We start from the raw sequence: 24,392 nt of genomic DNA on the forward strand, positions 1-24,392 counted from the left end.
TCGCCCGCGCTTCCGTTTTAGCGGGGTGTGACAGCTCGACCTCTTGAACATGCCCACACACACACATATATATATATATTTCTTTTTCAATATGCAAGCAAGGTGAAATTGAAGCAGTTGTTATAGCAACCGCTGTGCACGCGTGCTTAAGTAAAGCTGCACATTCAGTTGACAGCACTAACCGTCTTTGTTACTATGTTTGATCATGATTACTTATTCTCGTTATCGCGATAAACTAATAGGAAGTGCCTGAAAAAGGGTAAAGATAGCCATGGTGGATAGTGGCAATTTGTCGGTTTGTTGTCATTGTTTAACCTGCCAAGGCAGAATAATGCTGAAACCATTCGCGGAGATCTGTATCTTGGTCTTAATGTCAAGATGATTACTGTTAATTAAGCATAAGTTCATAACTACTAATATAAATTTTTAGCTTATATGGTTCTTTCAGTTGGTGAGGTAAATATATTTTTCTTTTAACTTTATTCCAATTATTTTGTTTATTTTTTCTTTCTAAACCGTAGTAAATACGATAATTGCAGTTTTCAAGGATGTTTATGATGAAAACGAATATGTTCTTCATTATAATGTTCATGTATATTTTTTACACATGATACTCTTTAAGCTCAAGTTGATGGAAACGTGACTAGATCCTCTCTTGAGTGTCATTGCAAATTCTTATGTTGTGCTCTTGCCAACCATACAAGGTACTACATTTGAATTATTTTGTTTTTCATTCTATGTATTTATGCCAAACAAAATGGGCTGGGCGGGCAGGCCGGGTAATGGTTCACAACGGGTCAATCCGAAAGGGGTATTTTGGTTTAGATACGGATAACTTTGGTAAAAAACAGTCGATTTTAAAAATATTTTCTGATAATTATTCTACATTTCAGTTTACTTTCGAGTTCTAACTTGTTTAATAGTACCAACCCATTCTTACCCATTGCATTCTGACTTTCTTATATTAATGCAATTAAAGTTTGTTTATTACTTCTGTAATTATGTTTTGGTAAGTATATATTATATTATTATTATGTTGTGAATTTCAGGTGAAAAGAGCGTCAGTAATTGATGTGTTCTTTGGATCTGATCTCGCATTTCATGATAGACGGATTCCAATTCCAATAAGTATTATTAAATCAACTTCATATCTTGTGTATTAATTGTTGATTAATATAAAAAAAAGTATTCTAATACTTTCTTATTGTAATATTGTTTGCTTCTTGATCTACATTCCTTATATCTGTGGAGTTGTTCGAAGGCTGAGTTTCTCTACACCAAATTTGTCAATGAACTTAATCTGAAGGTGACTAAATATAGTTTTTGACAATTGTTTCATATTTTCAAAAATCCAAAATCTGTAAACTATTGTAAACGGCAATTATAAATTCTTTCAATTTGATTTTTTTTTTCTGAGTTACAAAAGAAATGATGGTTCATTTTGATGTCGTTTTTCCATTTCATGGGGATTTAAGAAAACAAAATCTACCATTCTCTGAATTAAGGACAAAGCTTAATATAAGTTAACTAAAAAACTAAAGTTTTATTGACTTTTGAAAATAAAAAACAAGATAATGTTGCAACAGTCGTTGATTTGGATTGTTGTAGCTGATGCTACATATGCCACCCAACAAATATTAATATTCTGTCACATTCTTGTACACGAACTCTTGTTTTCTTATTTCCATCACACAAACAGGACAAATTTAGTGTTAGATATCTTTAAGAAACAGTGAAGTTGAGATGATGGCTGTTTATATCTCCAAATCTCCAAGTCAATATAGTTAGCAAGGCTTTAATCTTCGTTACCCGTTTACGTAGCTGGTCGTTTATAGAACGCCCATGGATGTTACTTTTGGGTTCTTTCTTTGCAACATAACTGGTAAACAAATCAACTCGTTTTTCTCTACTAATCATATATTGTTTTCTAATAAAATATCTCAGGTTGCTACTTTAATAGAAGTGTATTCTGATTGCGAATTTTCAAGAATCAAGGGTGGGGATGGGCCGGCTCTACAACATTATGTTCTACTCACTCGACCTAATGAATTCACCGTTCGATATATCCTTAGTGGGGAAGCATGGAATAACTTGCTTGAAAACAAGATACACTTCATTTATTTAATAATATTTTAGTTATAAACAAACTAAAAAATATATATTACATATAATATAGATTTGTTAGTTTGTTTATAACTAAAATATGTTACCATTACGTTTGTCAGGAGTATCACTATTACGATAGTCGGGCTGAATAGTCTTATTCACCCTAGCACGCCCGGGTTACGAAATTTGAACCAGGTAATATATGTTTAATATAAAGTCGTTATTTGATCATTTTTAACAAATATATGTCACCATTACGTTTTGCAGGAGTATTTCGCTTACGACAGTCTACCTGAACAATTTTACGGTGAGCCAATGTACCAGTTACCTTTTGTCGGGTCGGATTATGGAGGCCAGTCGTCTTCTTCGACCACGTACCAGTAGAAGTTTCACGGTATAATGAGGGAAACGAACATGTTGGGGGGAACCCAGATGATGAAGATAATTATGATGATGATTACATACGAGAGCCGATGGTTTCATATAAAATAAATAATAAATAATGTAAGACACCATATTTTTTGTTTTAGCATTTATTATTATTATTATTATTATTATTAAAATAATAATAATAATAATAATAATATATGATTACAATAAATAATTACAATTACAATAATAATAATAATATATAATAATAGATAATTACAATAATAATAAAAAAATAAATAATAATATAATATATAATAACAATAATAATATATAATAATAATAATATATAACAATAATAATATATAATAATAAATAATTACAATAATAATAATAATAATTATAAAGAATAACAACAATAATAAATATTACGTAGTAATAATAATAATAATAATAATATCCATACATGGCCCTTTTAACAAAAGGGAGATTAAAATGGGACTTATATGCCATGAATAGTGCTATATGCAGTATATAAGGACCCCTGTAACTCTCATTTTTTTAAAATGAGCCATGTATGGGGTTAAAAGTGGACCTATATGCCGCGTATACTCGTATAGCACTATACGCGGCATATAACGGCCATTTTAACCCCCAATTTGTTAAAAAGGACCATGTATGGATGTGAATATTATTATTATTATTGAGATTTGGATGGGGGAGAATAAGCATGGCCAGAATCCGGCCACTCACCGGGCACCTTAATTTGAATGGAAAATAATATGTGGCGTTTTGTCATATACGCCGCCTATTACTTCATTTTTTTACTTTAATAAAATTTTTAATTATTATTATTATTTAATTATCATAATTGTTATAATTTAATTCAATTTAATTTAATTATTATTTAATTGTTATATTTATTATTATTATTATTAATATTATTATTATTATTTAATTTACTTATCATTATTATTGTTTTTATTATAATTTAATTATTATAATATATATTATTATTTAATTATTAAAGATGGAGGACGAGGTGGAGATGGAGATTGAGCATGAGCAGGCGAAGTAGCAAGGCTAGGTGTCGAGGCCGGTAGACGGTGACAATATACTAGCTGGGTACCCATATCTACAGTTTTAGGCCAATACCGACCATTCCCATAGGTATCCGCGCCTCCGACAGATGACACCGCGTTACAACACGGTCATCAGTTGGTCGTATTTAGTGGCTTGTGGCATACGAGATCGAGCAGCCGAGTACGTTACAACACGGTACCCACCTCCACCTACTTCTGACCAGGAGGCGAGCACGTCGGGCGTTAGACGCGGACGGGGCGACGACGGTTAGGGATCGGGCGTCAGATGCAGGGCCGACGACCACGTTGATGTTCACGATGCGACGTTTACGGCCCCCGACATCGATGACACGCCGTTTTATAATTTGTATATATTTTGTACAAACTCAAGGTTTTGTATATAACAATGTTTTGGTTTGCTGTATATACGTGTTTATTGTTTTGGTAAATTTTGTTATAAAAACACATCTTTTTAAACAAAATTATTATATAAAAACAAAAAAAAGAAACATAAAAACAAAATTAAAACATAAAGAGAAAAAAGAAAAAAACATAAAAAATTAAAATAAAAAACATAATAAGACAAAATTGATAGGGTTTTCTAAAAAACCCCTCAATAAAGAGTTTTTTAGAATACACCCATGGTGCACCTAGAAAATGAAGAAACAAAGATGACACCCACTAAGTGTTGCAAACGATGGACGACAATTTTCTTACACACAATCCTCAAGTCTCAATATTCTAAGACACGACATCCAATGCCGGTCGAGAACACCACCCTACTCCTGCGTGGTCACCCAATTCTTCACCTGCATATCTATAGGTAGCCTAGTAACTTTGTGACTTGTCACACAAATTTCTTACCAACTTTCTCTTACAATTTAACATAAATATGACACACCTAAATTAATTCATATTTTTTTACAAGTCGCGTATTTTTGTTATGATTTCAGGTTTAGGGTTCGGGTTTAGGGTTTAGGGTTTGGGTTTAGGATTTAGGGTTTAGGGTTCGGGTTTAGGGTTTAGGTTTTCGGGTTTAGGGTTCGGATTTAGGGTCTAGTTTTTCGGGTTTAGGGTTTATTTTGTAAAAGATAAAGAGGTCAAATAAGAATATTATAAATATATATACTATTAAAATTAAAGAAAAGATATTATAAATATTTACAAAATTAGTACTAAAAAGGTAAATTAATAGTAATACTTGATAGTTTTTAATTTGATATATGTAGTGGAGATTATTAATTGAAAAAATATTGTAGGGACTAATATGTATATAAATAATGTTATGAGGTAATAGTAATTAATCTAATAACTTCAGGGGGTGTATATTTAATAAAAAATGGTGTAAAGGAGGGGTACGTTTAGCAGCACCCTTATTGAAATTATTGTTTTTAACACAAATTTCATCTCACGTTCTCACACAATTTAATAGGAAGAAGAGTAAACTGTGGTTTTCGTCCTTATGGTTTATCTAAATCTACGATTTTAGTCCAATAGTTGCAAATTTGCGATTTCGTCCATGTGGTTTCATTTCACCTACAATTAAACCCGAATTCATTAACCCCGTTAAGTCTGATTGTTAAGCCCATCAGCTTACCGTTCACGTGAGGGACAGTTTTGTCCTTTTTTTTCCCTAAATACACCCAGCCCCTCAAGTGAGGGGGCTTGCGAATTACGACTGTGGTTTATTTGGGGAGAAAAATGACAAAAGTGCCCATCACGAGAGGGGCACGCTGATTTGTTTAACGACTAGACTTAGCGGGGTTAATGATTTTGGGTTTAATTGCAAGTGAAATGAAACCACAGGGACAAAAATAGCAAATTTGAAACTGTTGGACTAAAATCGCAGATTTGGACAAACCACAGGGACGAAAACCGCAGTTCACTTCAGAAAGAAAGATGACACTCCACCTTAAGTATTACAAACAACGGAAGACAAAATTTTTCTTGTAAACAACCCTCAAATTTTTTCTTTTAAACAACCCTCAAGCTCGTTCCGATCAAGAACACCACCCACCCATTGCATGATCACCCACTTCTTCCTTAGCGTGCATATCATATGCCAAACGGGCGGGTGAAGAGCCAACGACTCTTCCAAGGTCTAATTCAAAGAAAATACACTAAGGGGGTATTTGGCCTAGCTATTTTAACAAAGCTTATAGCTTTTTTAGCTTTATTTACAAAATAAGCTTAGTTTAGTGTTTGGTTTAGCTTTTTAAGCTTATGCTTATAAACTTATATAAGCTCATTAAGAGAAGCTTTTGTGAAGATGGTTTTTTAGCTTATTTGAAGAAACTTATTTGTTTAAGGTTGTATGTTACTCATTTTCCCTCAAATGGTGATGGATTAGTAATTATTGAAGCAACTAATTACTCTAACAAATTAAAGAATGGTGGATTTAATAACTTATTAAGACACATAATTAACTTGTAGAATATAAGCTAATCCAAACACTTAAAAATAGCTTATCAAATAATAGAAAATAAGCTATAAGCTACTTTAATATATAAGTATAAGCCAAAATAAAAAAGCTAGGCCAAACACCCCCTAAATCCGTAATTTAAGTAGCCTATTAACTTTATTATTTTTCACGCCAATTTCACATCGCTTTCTCATACAATTTAACACTAAGTTGCACCCCAAAATTGAATCTACTTGTTAACCTTATTACTTTTCATACCCCTTTTTCATATAATTTAACAAAAGAAAGATATCACCCTACCCTAAGTGTTACAAAACAATTGACGACATTTTTCTTGTAGATAACCCTCAAGTCTCAATTTTCCATGACTCGATAACTCGAGCAAGTGCCTCATAAGACGACCCGACACGACTCAATGTCTCCCTACCCTTTGCTTCGAGCTCTTTCGCTCTACTCCTCAGCTTCTTACCTTCTTCACCCTCCAAAACCGCCTTCACCACCGACTCAATCTCCTTTCTCCCCACCACCACCGTCTCGCCTCCTTCACCAACCACCGGCATCTTCTCTGCAACCCCAACCTCATTGCATAACATTGTTGCATTCATCCTCTGCTCCACATACAACGGCCACGCAATAACTGGCACACCATAATTAACACTCTCCATAGTCGAGTTCCATCCACAATGAGACAAGAACGCTCCCGTAGAAGGGTGACTCAACACAGCTACCTGAGGAGCCCATGAACTAACTACCAACCCAACACCTTTTGTCCTCTCCACAAACCCTTCTGGCAAATACGCTTCCGGGTCATCGGGATCACTCCCCGCACTGAAAAATGCAGAAAGAGCGCAATCGCTCGGCTTTCGAACCACCAGAATAAAGCGTTGTTGACTCAGTTCTAAACCCCAAGCCAACTCAATGAGTTGTTCACTTGTTAGTGTCCCTCCACTTCCGAGTGCAACTAACAGAACTGATCCATTTGGTTGTTTATCAAGCCATTCAATAGCTTCTTTCTCGTACTCGGACACAAGTGGTTCGGCTTGTTTCGTGAGTGGTCCGATCGGGTAGACCGGAGGCGTGGGAATATCAAGAAAGAACCGTTCATGTTTCATAGCTTTGAGTGAAACCGGTTCAAGATCATCCCAAGTATTCACGAATATCCCTTTAACCATAGATAACCTGCTAACATGCAAAAACCACAACTTGTAATCATCGATCATACCATTTGGAACTAGATCCAACAAGTCTTTAGTTAGGATCGGGTTACAACCGGGAACCTTGACAGGTTCTGGTCGTAACACGAACTCGCCTTCCGCCTTGCAGTCCAGCTTTGGTAGATACAAAGAGAAGGTCAAAAAAGCCGCGGAAGCCGTGAAAAATGAATAAACTGGAATATTCAAGTCGTTACATGCTTCAAACACGCCCGTACAGAACATGTCAATAACAAAAGCCTTCGGTTTTGGTCTTTTCGTTCCGGTTAATACGGATCGAAGCGGGCGGATGTGCTCTTCAACTATACAACACAAACGAATGACGACAGACATGTCGTCTAAGTGAAAATCTGACATGTCAGCTGACGGGAGGTCTACAATATGGAGGTCTGGAAGTTGGTTGGAGTTTAGGTATTTGTCTTGAGCAGGGGTGGAGCCAGCAGGTATGACTAGAAAACTGACTTGAAAGTTATGCTCGGTTACAAGACGGATGGCTAGCTCATAAAGTGGGGTGATGTGGCCCATTCCAGGGCTTGAAAGGAAAGCCACATGGGGTTTTGGTGCACTCTCATTGACCATTTTTACTCCACTGTTTTGGAAAAGGTCTTAGAAAGTTTTGAGATCGAAAAAGATGGTGTGTTACGATGGAGACAATAGTGAGCTTTTTATGTACAAAAAAACTGGACCCATCACCCATGTGTTGGGATTCTCAACTTGATGGAGACCATAGTGAGCTCAAATTTAGACAAGCCCTATAACTTTTTAAATATATTAGTTTACAGATATTAATGCACATGTAGGACGACTTTACGTGTTGTGGTAAAGGTCCAATGAATCCATATATGTATAATAAACCATGTATACAAACAAAATTTTAAGTATCTTTAGATATTTTAAGTTTTTAACGATGACTCATAAAAGGGAATATTACTACATAACGAGTAAATCTTTTTAAAAGATAATCATACTTGTTTATCATGTCATTTCATAGTCATTCGTATTTTAAACCAATAAAAACGCACCACATTAGTCAAGTCAGCTAATAAGGTTAAATTTGAAATACGATTTTTTACACCGAAATCCTTAAAAGGAACAACGGGTTCTGTCTTTTGATCACTCAAAGTGTGAGACGCGTTAATGTTAGAGTTTGAAGTCTTGTGTGCTTCTTCTAATTGGGCCACATAAAGTTATATCGGGGACTAAGCTACAAACTCTAATTAGGTTTCTATACATGCATTTCTATTGTAATTGTAATTTGTGTAACACCAATAGTAAAATAACCTAGTTGCAGCCCGTGGATGTAGGTTCCCATTAAGACCAATCCACGTAAAATTCTTATGTTCGTGCTTCTTGCTTATTTTCTATTCTCTGCATGTTTATCGTTTGTGCATGCTTGTCAATTTCGCATCGCTGCTTTATTCCTAGCAGCTCACTGCCTCACTCAGGCAAATATAGCCTACCATATAACACCCTAGCAATTTAGTCTACACATTCAAACTTTAGCATAATGGATGAAAGTTAGGCCTATGCCTACAGTGTTTAGCCTACGCTTTCGAATTTAACCCACAACTATCAAAACTCTAGGTAAAAATTTGAAACTATTGACAAGATTTTAAAGCGTATGCTAAATTTTGAAGGGTGTCCAGTTTTTTATTTTTTATTTTTTTATTTTTGAAAGTGTAGCCTAATTTAACTCAAAGCAACTTGTTTCCTTACAACTGCTGTTGTTAAAATGTAGTATCCGTTTCTCATTGTATGTTCTTTGAAGAGGTAGGTCCCAGCAGAGCCCAGTTGGACCCGCAAGACTCACCTTGAATAGGGACGTCTGCGCAATGACCAACTGCTCCAGCAGGACCCACCATGCTCAGAGAACCTTACGCGCAGTACGCCAGCTGTACCCGCAGGGAAAGCCTCCCAATGGCGAAGTACCCCGCCTGTTCCCGCAGCTGCGGATACAAGCCATCAGGGAAGGCTACCCGCACTAACAGCAAGGCTACACGCACAAGGCATTCGCTACTTCAGTAGTCACATGAAGGAATGAGCAAGGCGGGAATACTCCCGCCTAAATGAGCCAGTCCGTATGCTTCTGGAAGGTCTTTCGTACTATACCTACTAAGGTATGGGCGGAACAGACAATTTGACCAGAGCAGCCCATGAACCAATCACAGGGTGACAGCTCACCGACAACAATACGAGGAGGAGCACCCTCTAGTACTGTTTGTCACTATTAGCCGCTGCCTACTCACCAACCCTTACGATGGGACGTGCGCAGCCTACAGTTGGTGGAACAGTGCGTAGCCGGCAGTAAAGGAACAGTATACAGCCGACCTTTACTGTTGGCCGTAGCCTATCCACCAACCAGCATGGCCTGTGCGTAATCCACTGTTGGTAGAACAGGAATACTATTCAGCCGGCTGTACCTTCTGGGAAACCTACCTTCGGCTATAAATACTCCAACACCTTGGAATGGTAAGGACATCATCTGATATCTCAATCTTATCTAGCAATCTCTTAATATACACTTATATTCAGAGCAATCTAGTCTGATTCTCACGCCGGAGGGTAGTCACAAGGAGGAACCCCCCCCCCCCTTCTCAGTGACGAGCTTACGGTGTCTGTTTTGCAGGTCCCCTGAAGAACAACCTTCTCTGCTGGACCTCATCCTCGTGGGAAACATTACTTAACCCCCAGATTATCTATAATCTGCCCGTGGGTTCACTTAGTGTTTCTTCATTGGCGCCATCCGTGCATAAAAGCTAGAACTAATTTAGTTTTTTCAAAATTTCTGAAGAAATGGTTAACGTTACTCCGGTCCCAAGGCCAGTAACCGACCAAGAAACCCCGGTAACCACAACCCCAGCAACTGGGGGGAACACCGGCGGTTATACAAATCTTACGAACACTACCCCGACTACCCAAGCCGGGGCAAGTGCAGTAAATATTCCACTGGGGTTCACTGATGCCCAGTTGGAAAAACGAACGAGGGTCCCTCGCCAAACACTAGATCAAGTGAAGGCGTGGGCCGAAGCACGTCAGAGAGAGTTCCAAGCTGAATTGGATGAACGCTTGCGTTCAGTTCAACAGGCTGACGAATTCGGCAGTACTCGCCAACATCTCAATATGAACAGCGAGTGCGAGTACTCAGACGACGGAAGGGAAGAATCCGATACCGACGCAAACCCTCGCCATAAGGCGAAAGGGAAGCGTAAGGAAACGGACTTCCAGCCGAAAAGGAATTTTGGGGAAGCTTTTAAACCAACGAATGCGGAGAGAAACCCGCGTGACTTCTCCAAAACCTTTAGGCCAACTGCTACAAATGCAGGAAAGTCAAAGTTCGCAAGGGACATTGCGGAAGCAATCGCCCCGAGAAGTGCCAAACAAATGTCCAACATTGGCACTTACGATGGTCTATCCGACCCAGACGACCACTTGAACAGATTCATTGCGGGGGCAACCGTCAGTAACTGGACGGAACCCACGTGGTGTTATATGTTCCAGATGACTCTGGTTGGAGCGGCCAGGGCATGGTTCGATCGTTTACCGGTCCACCACATATATGACTGGGCGGACTTTCAGAACAAGTTCAGCCAGCACTTCAGCCAACAGAGGAAATATACTGAAGAACAGTGGACGATCCTCAACTGCGTTAGAGAGGAGGATGAATCTTTACTAGACTTCATCACCCGCTTCAACTCCAAAAAGCTAAGTCTCGACAACATAAGTGAAGATCTTGTTCGCGCCGCTTTCATCCAAGGCGCCGAATACCCAGAGCTTATCCGCACATTGACGGGTAAGGATGGCATGCCATCAACATGGGATGCCATCATGACGGTGGCCAAGCGCTTTGCCGAGACGGAGAAGCAACTGGGAAGGGATCTTCCCCAGAGTACACACCTCTACACGCAGAGGACAAGAGAGAACAATGTTCGGATCGCCCGGCAGAACAAAAAGAGGAAGCTAGGTATCTGGCAGTCAAGGGTAAACTTTGACACCTCTTCCAGCTCTCACCCTCTTGTTGGCGGAAGAAATCACACACACCCTTCAAGCCAAAAGCACCGGTGGACGCCACTCACCAAAAGCGTCACGGAGATATTTGCCACTGAAAAGCTACCGTGGCCAAAAGCTCCAATGATCCGGCAGCGACCTAATGCGGATCAGAGCAAATCCTGTGACTTCCACGGGACAAAAGGTCATGGTACGGAAGAGTGTACATCCTTGAAGGATATTGTTGAAGCATTCGTCAAGGATGGAAGACTGGCACACCTGGTGGCATCAATCAAGAAGGGAGGACGGAACGACAACCGGTACCGAGGCAACGGAAGAAAGCCCGTTGACATCAGCATCAACATGGTTCATGGTAATATCAGAGGAAGAAAAAGGCGAACGATAGAACCATGTGCGTGGAAGGAAGCTGAGGTGCGCTTCCCGCGAGTGCCAGGATGACCCAGCAAAGAAGGCCCTATCGTCATCAAAAGCCAGCTGGGGCACTACATCACCTCCCGTACTCTTGCTGACAACGGCGCCTCGTCAACGGTGATGTACAGGCAGTTCTTCGACAAGCTAGATGACGAAGACAAGGAACGCCTGGAAACGATCTGCGCCTCGATGGAAGGGTTTGATGGCAGCACAAACACCCCCTGGGTATCCTATCTTTCCCCGTCACTCTTACGGATGGGAAACACTCCCGCACAGAAGATGTGGACTTTGTCGTGATGAGGAAGCCACACCACACATACGACATTCTCTTCGGGAGAGACGGGATGGCAAGATTCAACGCCGTGGTATCCTCAGTCCACGGCATGATGGGATGGCCAACAGCTGAGGGTGTAGCGATGATCACCGGCATTCCCCAGGTATGCATCGCATCTGTCTCATCTAAACCCAAACCAAAGATGGCTAAACCAACCATCACCGAACCAGAAAGATGGGCCTTCAACAGCAAGTACCCGGACCAGGCCGTCTCCATTGGCCCAACAATTGTTGATCCCACACGCACCTTACTCAAGCGCTTATTACAAAAGAACGCTGACATCTTCGCGTGGACACCAGCTGACATGACTGGTGTACCCCGAAGTAAGGCAGAGCATAAGCTCAAATGCGATCCGGCTGTTACGCCGATCGTACAAAAGCGCAGAGTAATGGGGCCAGAACAAACTAACGCGTGTAGAACCCAAGTCAAGGAACTCCTTGACGCAGGCATCGTACGCGTTAGTAGATATCAAACTTGGGTTGCAAATCCCGTTATGGTACCGAAGAATAACAAACAATGGCGCATGTGCATAGATTTCAAAGACTTGAACAAAGCATGCCCCAAAGATTGTTATCCGTTACCTGAAATTGATCTTAAGGTGAACTCGTTGGCACCATTCCGCCTTAAATGCTTCCTGGACGCATATAAGGGGTACCATCAAATCCACATGGCCGTTGATGATCAGGACAAAACCGCTTTTCGGACGCCCGATGGCACATTTTGTTGCCAAATGATGCCATTCGGACTTAAGAATGCCGGGTCCACATACCAACGCCTGATGGACAGCCAGTTTCATGCCCAAATTGGGAGGAACTTGGAAGTCTACATGGATGACTTGGTCATCAAAAGCCCTGACCCAGAAGCGATGTTGAAAGACATCGAAGAAACTTTCAACACGCTCAGGAAGATAAACATGAAGCTCAACCCGAGCAAGTGTGCCTTTGGAATGGAAGAAGGGAAGTTCTTGGGGGTCATCGTCACTAAAGATGGCTTCAGAGCGAACCCTGAAAAGGTCGAAGCCATTATCAAAATGGAATCACCTACTACCATCAAACAGGCTCAGACACTGAATGGACGACTAGTGGCACTTAATCGCTTTTTGGCAAACCACGCGGATAAGTCGTTTCCCTTCGTGTCAACATTGAGAAACTGTTTAAAGAAAACGCACTTCCGCTGGACACCAGAAGCGGAAGCAGCTTTTCAGGAGATTCGGTCACGCTTGATCGAACTCCCAACGCTGACAGCACCAAAAGCGGGAGAGGAGTTAATCCTATACCTTTCCACAACTGATAGAGCAACCGGGGCAGTCCTGCTAGTAGAACGAAAAGGCATCCAGATGCCAATCTATTATGTCAGCCGTATCCTAACAGACGTAGAAACCCGGTACTCTACCCTCGAAAAATTAGTCTTAGCACTAATACACGCTTCACGCAGGCTAAGACGATATTTCCAGGGTCACCCAATCACCATTCTCTCCAACTTCAAACTTGCAAACGTTCTAGGCAAACCCGAGTTATCGGGACGCCTAGCCAAATGGGCAATTGAGTTGGGGGAATACGCGATAAAGTATAAGCCAAGACCAGCCATAAAAGGCCAGGTTCTGGCCGACTTTATTGCAGAAGTGCCTGTATCGCGGGAAAAAGAGTGCCAGGAAGAGGCTCAACCCTCTCCAGCACAAGACATCAATGATGTCTGGCGACTCTACACTGATGGAGCAGCCAGTAACGAGGGTTCAGGCGCAGGGCTGAAACTAACCAACCCAGCGGGCCAAGAATACACTTACGCTATTCGACTGGATTTTCCAAGTACGAATAACGAAGCCGAGTATGAGGCATTCTTGGCTGGGCTGAGAATTGCGCGTAAGATGGGAGTGAAAAACTTGGAAGCCCACGTGGATTCCATGTTAGTAGCCAATCAAATCAACGGGACGTACACGGCCGTGAACGACACAATGGCCCTGTACCTCGCACAAGCAAAATCCCTTATGCGCGATTTCAATGACTGCAAAGTCATACACGTCAAGCGAAGTGAAAACAAATCTGCGGATGCGTTAAGCAAGCTTGCATCATTAGCCTTCACCCACTTAGGAAAGGATATCCGCATTGAACTCCTCGAGACACCTTCGGTCCCGCACAAGGAAATTTGTGTCATTCAAACCGGCACGGAAACGTGGATGACACCAATAATAAAATACCTTGCGGCAGGTACACTACCAGAATCCAAAACACAGGCAAGAAAACTACGCTGTAAAGCACTGAATTATCAACTCATCGATGACATCCTTTACAGACGTAACTTTCTTGGCCCACTCTTAAGATGCGTGGACAACCAAGATGCTGACTACCTCCTAAGGGAAGTACACGAAGGCATCTGTGGAGTACACGCAGGTCCCCGCGCTGTTGTAGCTAAGCTAAACAACGCGGGATACTTTTGGCCGGGGATGCATACGGATGCACTGGCATACATCAGAAAATGCAGGTCTTGCCAGCTTTACGCACCCAACACGCACCGCCCGAAGAATGAACTTGTTCCAGTCACTTCTTCATGGCCATTTCAGAAGTGGGCCATCGATGTGACAGGCCCATTTCCTACAGCAGCAGGAAATGTTCAGTTCCTAGTGGTAGCCATCGACTACTTCACCAAGTGGATAGATGCAAAACCTTTAGCCCAAACAACCGCGAAACATATCAAAAAATTTATTTGGGAATTTATTATTTGTCGTTTTGGACTTCCACAGAATTTGGTGAGCGATAACGGCACCAACTTTGCTGACAAGAAGCTACAACAGTGGCTGAAAGAACTTCAAATCACCCACACCTTTACCTCAGTGGCACACCCACAAGGTAATGGTGAGGTGGAAAGATCAAATAAGAGCATCGTCGAAGGCATAAAGAAAAGACTCTTGGAACACAGATCCGGCTGGGTGGACGAGCTTCCGCACGTCCTTTGGGCAAACAAAACGCTGAAGAAGGCCAGTACGGGAGAAACCCCGTTCAGTCTCACTTATGGCACTGAAGCCATGGTCCCGGTCGAAATTGGTTTACCCTCACCAAGGGTCTTGATTCAGCCAGAAGACAATGATGCGGAAAGACGGTTGGACCTTATGCTAACCGAGGAACGCAGAGATTTAGCCGCAGTGCGTGAAGAGAACTACAAGCGACAAATGCAAAAGTACTACAACACGCGGGTAAAACTCTGCAACTTCAATGTAGGAGACTACATACTGCGTAACAACGAGGCTTCGAACCAAGAACGCCCAGGAAAGCTGGCCCCGGTCTGGGAAGGGCCATACATTATCAAAGAAGTCCTGGGAAAGGGCGCATACCGGCTCGAAAGGCTCGATGGCACTCCCATCCCAAGAACATGGAATGGAGCTCAATTACGCAAATGTTATATGTAGATCAATTCCAAACTTGTAAAGAAAAGGCCTAGAGCCACTTCTAATGGAAATGATTCTCCTTTCACAATGTGTTGATAGCCTTACCTTTATACTTATGAACTTCCCACACTGGTGCCGGTATTCACCGCATAAATGGGGGAAGAAGTAAGTCGTTACGTGTGGAAGGCGGCAAAACCCGCATAAACACAACGCTAAAAATAAGGAAAACCTACATGCAGGTCAGATGTAAGTAAAGTTTAGCCATCCTTGTAAGTGCAAGTGACGGTCTTACCCGCACAATCACGAACAAGGAAGCAAAACTTCAACCTATCATCTACCACGTTCAAAGGTTAACTTATTCTGAACACTTAGAAAATTTCAAAGGAAAAGATGAGGAAAACTTCCACGCATGTCAGATATAAGTAAAGTTAAGCCATCCTACTAAGTGTAAGTGACGGTCATACCCGCACAATCATGAAAGAGGAAGCGAAACAAACTTATAATTTACCACGTTAAAAAGTTAACTTATCTAAGTACTAAAGAAATTACTAAGTTAGATCAAAACTTGCGTAAAATAAACAAGGCAAAGAACAAACACAATCTTTATTTCATCAAATTCAAATATTACAAAGATAGCTATACAAAAGCAAAAATCTACGCTAATGGTGGAAAGGGATCTTCAGAATCAGGCTTCAGGACCACTTCCACTTGGACCCGCTCCATCAGTAGAGCGTGGTGGTTCAAGGAAGGCTTTAAGAATAGCTAGCCCATCATCAGCAGCAGCGACTTCGTTCACCTTCTCCACCACAGGATGCGGGAAGGCGGCATACTGGTTCACTGCTTGGTCATAAACAGCTTCAGTATCAACATTGTACAAAGGGAAGTTGGAAGGCGGGATGCCTTTCTCAACGAACCCTAGACCAAGCAGGAAGTCGACCTTTTCCCCATCCTCGTGAGAAGCGTTGAGGGCTGCGCTCATAGCATCATCATAAGAGGTCTCAGCAAAGACCCGATGCACAACCTACAAAAGAAAATATACAAGTGTCAAAACCTTTTCTATTTACAAAGAAAAGCGTAAAGACAAGAAAAGCTTACCTGAGACAACGCTTCTCGAAGAAGCCATTCCTTGGCAACCAGGGCTTCTTGGAGGGCAGCTTGAGCTTCGTTACGGGCGCGATCGGCTTCACTCTTGTTGAGGTTGGCAAGCAACACTTCTTTAGCCGCAGCCTCTTCGACGCCCTTCAGCTTACGCTCAGCATGGTCAAGCACCCCCCTCTGGTCCAGGATTTCTTGGAGCTTTTTGGCGTCTTCCATCGCCAAGGCATCATGAGCCTGCTGGAGAGCCTCTAATTTGGCTTTAAGCTCCTCATTCTCCACGCGTAGAGGCTCAGCAACAGCTTCAGCCTTGGTGGCCCTCTCGGTTGCGTTCCTTGCAGTTTCCTTAGCCAGCCAAAGCTGTTCATTAACAGCTTGGGCAGCCTTGGAACGGGCCTCGAGCCGGGCCTGAACTTCAACCTCGAGGGCCTTGAAGGCCTTCTCCTTCTCCGCAGCCACTGCGGTAAGTTTTTGGTTCTCCTCCCGGACAGCCCGCGCCTGAGCTACTTCTTTAACGCGAGCTGCTTTCAACTTGTCGTTTTCACGACAAAGCAGCTCGACGCGCGGCTGCATCCGGGCCAGGAGAACCCGAAGCTCATTGCTTAGCCTCCCCTCCTGGTAGCTAGCCATGGCTTCCCCCAACGCACCACTAGGAGCAGCGTGACGAGCCCACTCCACGCACTCCACAGGGGTGCGAAGGGTTGTTCCTCGGCGAATGTTCCATCGTGGAACATACACTTCATTGGAATCCTACACTGCAAAAAACATAAAGTAGTTAGGAAAAGATGATATATAAAATATATATATATATATATATATATATATATATAAAATAGGCCAAAAGAACCCTACGCACCTGTAGGGTCAATAACAGGCCGATAGCCGCCGAACCCATCACCTGAACCCAAGGGAAATCCATCCAAGAGGTCAGGCAGATGGGAAGGTGGCAGAGATTGGCGAGAAGCCCCATGCGTACCTGATGGATCGGCCGTCGTTGCCGATGACGGGGGCATGGTAGCAGCCGCCGCGGTCGCCGCCGCGGAATCCGCAGCAATAGTAACCGCCGGCTCGGTGAAGGATGCTGTAAAAATAGCACTCACAGCCGGCGGTGACGTCATCACAGCTGGAACAGTCGGCTCAAAGGAGTGAGCAACTGAACCAGCGGAAGCAGGCGCAGGCGCCTGGGTCGACGCCTCAGGTAGGCTGACCAAGCCTACCGTCATTGGCGGAGAGGTACTCCTCTGCGCTCCACCCTGGAATGCGTCAACATCCACGCCTGCGTAAAGAAGATAAGTGTTAAAACGACATTAAACTATGAAGCTAAAGATAAAGGAAGTTTGCACTTACGGGTTTTCTTGAGCCTAAAGGTACGGAGAGGCGGGGACGAACCCGATGGAGCCGGCCTCTTCACGCCGGTCACCGTCGTCATCCTGGGCTCTTCGGTGACAGTTGTCACAGCCTCCGGAATGGTGATCTTATCACCACCGGGATTCCCCACCACCTCTTCGCTCTCGGTCTCCGAGTCAGACCGAGGCGCTGGATCGGCAGTGGAGGCCACCTTCTCCTTCCCCTTCCCGCCGGCAGCCTTCTTCTTCCGCACCAACGGAGGACCATCTGCGGATTCCTCATCAGAACATACGATTAGAGGAATTCCAGCAGAGGTTTCAACATTGAGGGGTCGAGGGTCGAATAGCGCCTTACCTGGCCGACGGGCGCTAAGGATCTCATGGCCTAGCGGATAGACCTCCACGAACCGATCCGCCGTTTGTTCTAGGATGGGCAACTCGTTCTCGTCTAGAGCGCGAGTACCCATCCGAGCGGGACCGTCAGCCTCCCGCGGGTTCAAGAGCGACTGCAAGTCGTTCCCCTCTGAAATAAACAGGAAAAAAGTTAGAAGAGATTCTAAATCAACAAAAAGAAAGAAAGCATACCGTAAGGAACAGAGTTCGAACCGTATTCGAGGACGATTGGGATCTTATGCGTATCCGCAACCTTCCACACCCGGCTCATCCCCAGCATCACCATCCCGGACTCCGCAAACCGGTAAACCGGAGATTGGACTCGGGATATCTTCGAAAACCATTCCGCCTCCTCGTAGTTGGAGGCGTGAAGGCTGGGAAGTACTTGCCCATTCTTAAACTTCATGGCAAGGGGGATGGCGCGAGCGGAGATGTAGAAGAACTCCCGCTTCCACGCGCGAAGACTGCGCTCGGTTGCGCAAATCTTCAAACCCTTGATCCGGGTTATCAACATGTACCACCCCTGGATGCACCTCCAAGTGTAGAAGGTCATCAGGCGGTCAACATAGGTCTCAATGCCCAAAATCCGGCACACCCACTCGAAGTGGCGAATCTTGGCGATCGCCATGGGGTGCAACTCGGTCAAATGAACACCGTGCCTCTCAAGGACACGGTAAACAAACTTTGTCAATGGGAACCTAAGATTCCCATAAACAAAGAATGCAGCATAAACCCCGATCTTGCCTCTGGGGGCATCGTAAACCGTCTGATGGGGTTCAGGAAACTCAGGCTCGAGAGACTCGAGCATGAACTTCCTGACGACGTACCGATACAGATCGCCAGGCAGAGCACACTGGCACTCGCCAGCAGTACTCTTGTCATCAGCTGTAGATTCGAGATCACGAGACATCTTTAAAAGAAGAAGAAAACGATTTCGGGAGAATGCTTGCTTGAAAAGGTGAGTATTCGCCGGAAATCGCAAAGAAGATGAAGAGAAGAGTGAAAGTGTGGATTACAAAGAACCCTCTCCCCCTTTATATACTAATCGCAATTAATGCGATGAAATTAATGCGGAAGAGAGAGAAAACGAAGGTGCAATGAAACTATGACACGTGGCAAAAAGCAAGCTGGCAACAGCTGTTGACAGGACGCATACCATTAATTTCGCGGCCACGCGCCCGAAAAATCGCGCCCACGCGCCTGAAAAAGCGTCTGGAATGACCATGTACTGTCACGTCACCATAACTTCCTGCACGTCCTGACACAGTCAGAAGAAACCGTCGCACGACGTGTCAGAGGTTTGGACTGTTCTTATCCTTCCACCAACTCTTCGAATTTCAAAATTCAAAATTCAAAAAGATTCAAAAGTAAGCGGGAAAATACCCCTTACCTTGGCAACCAAGTAACTGTAAGACAGGTGCGGGTACAGTGTTAAGGCAAAACCCTTCACATACTTAGCACCTGCAAGGAATTGAAGCCAAGAATTCCTCGGCAACCAAGTAACCGTAAGACGGATGCGGGTACAGTGTTAAGGCAAAACCCTTCACATACTTAGCACCCGCAGGGAATTGACGCCAGGAATACCTTGGAAGTAAAGTAACCGTAAGACAAGTGCGGGTACAGTGTCAAGGCAAAACTCTTCACATACTTAGCACTCCGCAGGGAATTCAAACCAAGAAGGATCTTCTGGGCCATGCTGGTGGAAACGGGAATAACATCCCCGCATTACGGGAACGTCGAGAACTATATTGTTCGAAACTCCATGATGGGATTGGTGGTTTTAGCATAATTGATCAGTATGTTGAAAACTACCAAAACCCCACGGAGAATCCACACAAGTGGGACTCAACGCTCCTGACGTACGAGGAGGTTACAAACCTACCCGCTTCACACCCAAAGATCAAGCAGAAAAGTCGGGAATTTCTGCGTGACATCAGGAAAACCGCGGGAAGAATCACCACGGAAAACCTAAAAACTAAACCCTTTTCAAAAATCCCTTGCTAAGTCCAAAAGCTCACCTCACTTATTAATAATTCATGAGAAGAACATTGGACTGGGGGGACTTGAAGAGGTAGGTCCCAGCAGAGCCCAGTTGGACCCGCAAGACTCACCTTGAATAGGGACGTCTGCGCAATGACCAACTGCTCCAGCAGGACCCACCATGCTCAGAGAACCTTACGCGCAGTACGCCAGCTGTACCCGCAGGGAAAGCCTCCCAATGGCGAAGTACCCCGCCTGTTCCCGCAGCTGCGGATACAAGCCATCAGGGAAGGCTACCCGCACTAACAGCAAGGCTACACGCACAAGGCATTCGCTACTTCAGTAGTCACATGAAGGAATGAGCAAGGCGGGAATACTCCCGCCTAAATGAGCCAGTCCGTATGCTTCTGGAAGGTCTTTCGTACTATACCTACTAAGGTATGGGCGGAACAGACAATTTGACTAGAGCAGCCCATGAACCAATCACAGGGTGACAGCTCACCGACAACAATACGAGGAGGAGCACCCTCTAGTACTGTTTGTCACTATTAGCCGCTGCCTACTCACCAACCCTTACGATGGGGCGTGCGCAGCCTACAGTTGGTGGAACAGTGCGTAGCCGGCAGTAAAGGAACAGTATACAGCCGACCTTTACTGTTGGCCGTAGCCTATCCACCAACCAGCATGGCCTGTGCGTAATCCACTGTTGGTAGAACAGGAATACTATTCAGCCGGCTGTACCTTCTGGGAAACCTACCTTCGGCTATAAATACTCCAACACCTTGGAATGGTAAGGACATCATCTGATATCTCAATCTTATCTAGCAATCTCTTAATATACACTTATATTCAGAGCAATCTAGTCTGATTCTCACGCCGGAGGGTGGTCACAAGGAGGAACCCCCCCCCCCCCCCTTCTCAGTGACGAGCTTACGGTGTCTGTTTTGCAGGTCCCCTGAAGAACAACCTTCTCTGCTGGACCTCATCCTCGTGGGAAACATTACTTAACCCCCAGATTATCTATAATCTGCCCGTGGGTTCACTTAGTGTTTCTTCAGTCTCTTTGATATATTTCCGTAGATATAAAATCCAGGAACGTATGCTAGTTCACCAATATCCTTCATTGCACACCTTTCACCAATTTTGTTTCCACTTAAAAGGATGTAATCCATATTACATATATAAGATTAAGAAAACAATTTTTGTTCCCCACTAGCCTTTGTGTAAACGCATGGCTTGTCTTTGTTTTTTAAGAAACCAAACTCTTTGATTTCATCATCAAATCGAATCTAAGATTTCAGCTTCTTGACGTCTGCTTTAATCTATAAATGGAGTTTTTAAGCTTACAAATCTTTTCGGGATGTTTGAAATTCACAAAAGCTTTGATACATATAAGCATCTTCATTAAGATATTCATTTAGAAAAGTCATTTTGTCATTCATTTCACATATCTCATTGTCATAAACTTATAATGTGTGACTATGGCAATTAGAATCTTTGTCGACTTAAACTTCGCTACCGACGAAAAGGTTTCCTAGTAATAAATTCCTAGAGTATTAAAGACATCACAAATTCGCCATCACATATATCATACAAGTTTAAAATATTAAGTTAACGGCGAACTTCACCAACACAAATTCCAAGACTATATGTAACAAAGGTTTCTAACGACTTTAGTGATGGACTATTCGTAGGGAATCGATTTTTTCCAACAAATTCTGCATGCCGTATCTAGAAAATCTTATGTGCAAAGTATGCGGTGGATCATTAACGAAATGTCCATCCCAAGTTTTTTTTTAACATGATAGTAACTGAAAGACGGTAAGGAAATCTTATCTGAAATTTTTGTATGAAATTGATTCATTAATTGCCAAAGAGCTTTAGAACTTTTTTTTCTTTTGTTCTTTTTATGTAATGATTGATGAATAAAATGCTAAATGTCTGAAGCTCAAACAACTATTTACAGTAACATATTTAAAGACTCAGTTTTTAATTTTCTATTCTTTGGTAACATGCTTGCTTCGACGTTCACATTCGGATCACTGGCAAGCATTAATAATTTAGTTTTTTTTTATATTTTTTCTATTTTTAAGTGTTTTTATCATACATGTATATCTGTGTTTGTTCAATTTCAAGAAGCACCTTTGGTAGGTAGAATTATTATAATTTAAAACTAGATAAAATATATGTTATCCATTATCCTAATCAATTACTCGCTAACTTTCTGGAATATAACTCGGGCTGTTTGACAAGTTATGAACCATTAAGTGCTGAACTATTAAGATGTCTGAATGATTAAGAGGGTCTGAGCCAGTAAGATCTGAACAAGTTAAAATCTGTTTGGTTAGACATCTAAATAACTATACAAAATGACTATATTACCCCTCTAAATAATCTTATGCTGAATGAATGTATCAGTTTGGTTAGAGCTTTGAACGATATATAATTAACAAAAGAATTGATCATGAACTCGCTTGGAGCCTTTTTATGTTTAGATTGTGTAGTTGACACCTTTATTTTTATGTTTCTTATCCTTTTCATAATTTAGATTCTTTTTATGAGAGCTTATGTGTATACTCTCATACTACTAGGAACTCGCGCGATGCAGTGGCGGCGACAATTTGCAACACATTACTTGTTTCAATTTGTTTGTCAATTGTTCATGCAAAACATTGTGCATAATTTCAATCATTAAACAAATCAATGTCATAACTAGTTTCAAAACCACATCCAACATCGAAACTTTAAACACCCCCCGCGTCCATTTCTTTTGCACATCTGTTCCTTTGCAAACCTTATGTTTCCACATTATCATCCTCCATTAAACAATGGAGGATCGGTAAGAAAGTCTCTGTTTTTTCATCTAGTAGAAGAAAGCATCCAGTGACCTACATGCTACCGATACCGTTTGCAACTTTGCATCCGTTAAAGCCTCTCTAACTCGTCTGAAAAAGGTAGAAAAAGAAAACCCATGAGTAAACTTCAATGCCTAAATTTAAAATTCAGAAACAATTATACATTAACGATTCACTTAGTAATTCTTAACAATTTAAGCTTTACAACTAAGTGAAGCTTCGGTTTTAACATCTTAACTAATTTATTTTAGTAGCCATTGTTTTGATGGAAACGTCACCATCTTTCACCAACCCATTTACTACCAAAAGTCAAAACTGGACTTTTATAAAATATATGACAATAAATAAATAAATAAATAAAAATAAAGGGATCAAACTAAAATAGTACACGAGCAAACTGTAAAATGTAATATGAATTTGCAGCTAAAAAATCAATGTTGATAATTAGTGTCAGTAACTTAATTTTCACCTGAAAACTTATCTTTATGTGACGGGAATTCTTCCTTTTGTTCTGCAAGTTAATATGACTTTTTAGCTGCAACTTATTTTCTGCACATTGGTTCTACATTTTTAGTTGTAAAACAACATAATAAACTTACATTTTGGACAGCAAACGCAACAATAAGTTTAACACACTCGTTCATGATATTTATGATATTTTTAGTTGCAAACAACATAATAAACTTACATTTTAGGATAGCAAATTACAGACACAAATTTAACATACTAAATCACCATTAATGGCTAATATGAAACCATCATTCCATGTCTTAACTAACAACAAATTTGTCATATCCTTTCCTTTACACTTTATATTATCCAAGTTTATATTGTTATGATACGTAGGGATGAGCGTTTCGGGGACGGGTACCAGTACCGAACCGAACATATTCGGTACTAGTACTGGTACCAAATATTTTCGAATTTTGGGATCGGTACCGGTCCATCCAGAGCTCATCCCTAATTGAGACGTTTGCTAATAGGTTAAAATAAAATCAACTTAATGTTTTCAAATCTTTTCAACAATGAACTATGTTAATTCTCGAAGTTCATATCCTTGTGAACATAGTGTTTATTTATGTAATAGCCCTTATATGAGTAACTCACTGCATATACTTCTAATTATTCAATAAGAAAGCATGTACATTTTACCATATATAAAACGCTTTGATTCTGTTTGCTTTACATATTTATGTATAACCTGTATACAAGTAATTCACTATACATACTCAAATGATTAAAAGTTAAATTAGTCATTTATTCAATACATTTTATCAAATACCTTATGTGCATCATAATTTTGTTTACAAAACCAATTGTTTGTGGGCTCTTTCAACTCAATTTTTCTTCACAAACTTTATAGAACCAATTTAAAATGAAAATAAGTTATTCATGCACATTGTA

At 41.8% G+C, this 24,392-nt stretch overlaps 1 protein-coding gene across 1 annotated transcript; it reads right to left on the reverse strand.

The window, feature by feature from the left end:
* Nucleotides 1–6,298: 6,298 nt before the first annotated feature.
* On the reverse strand, nucleotides 6,299–7,858 carry LOC143561808 (anthocyanidin 3-O-glucosyltransferase 5-like). The gene has a single exon (XM_077049782.1). The coding sequence runs from the start codon at nucleotides 7,767–7,769 to the stop codon at nucleotides 6,327–6,329; it is 1,443 nt and encodes a 480-aa protein (XP_076905897.1). The 5' UTR covers nucleotides 7,770–7,858; the 3' UTR covers nucleotides 6,299–6,326.
* Nucleotides 7,859–24,392: the final 16,534 nt, after the last annotated feature.

This window comes from Bidens hawaiensis, unplaced genomic scaffold, assembly GCF_021521415.1.
Source record: "Bidens hawaiensis isolate Kalapana, Puna unplaced genomic scaffold, B.hawaiensis_p1.1 tig00020802_1, whole genome shotgun sequence".
NCBI classification, from domain to species: Eukaryota; Viridiplantae; Streptophyta; class Magnoliopsida; order Asterales; family Asteraceae; genus Bidens; species Bidens hawaiensis.

Coding starts and splice junctions, on each gene's coding strand:
- LOC143561808 (XM_077049782.1), bottom strand. CDS start 7,769: ATGGTCAATGAGAGTGCACCAAAACCCCATGTGGCTTTCCTTTCAAGC.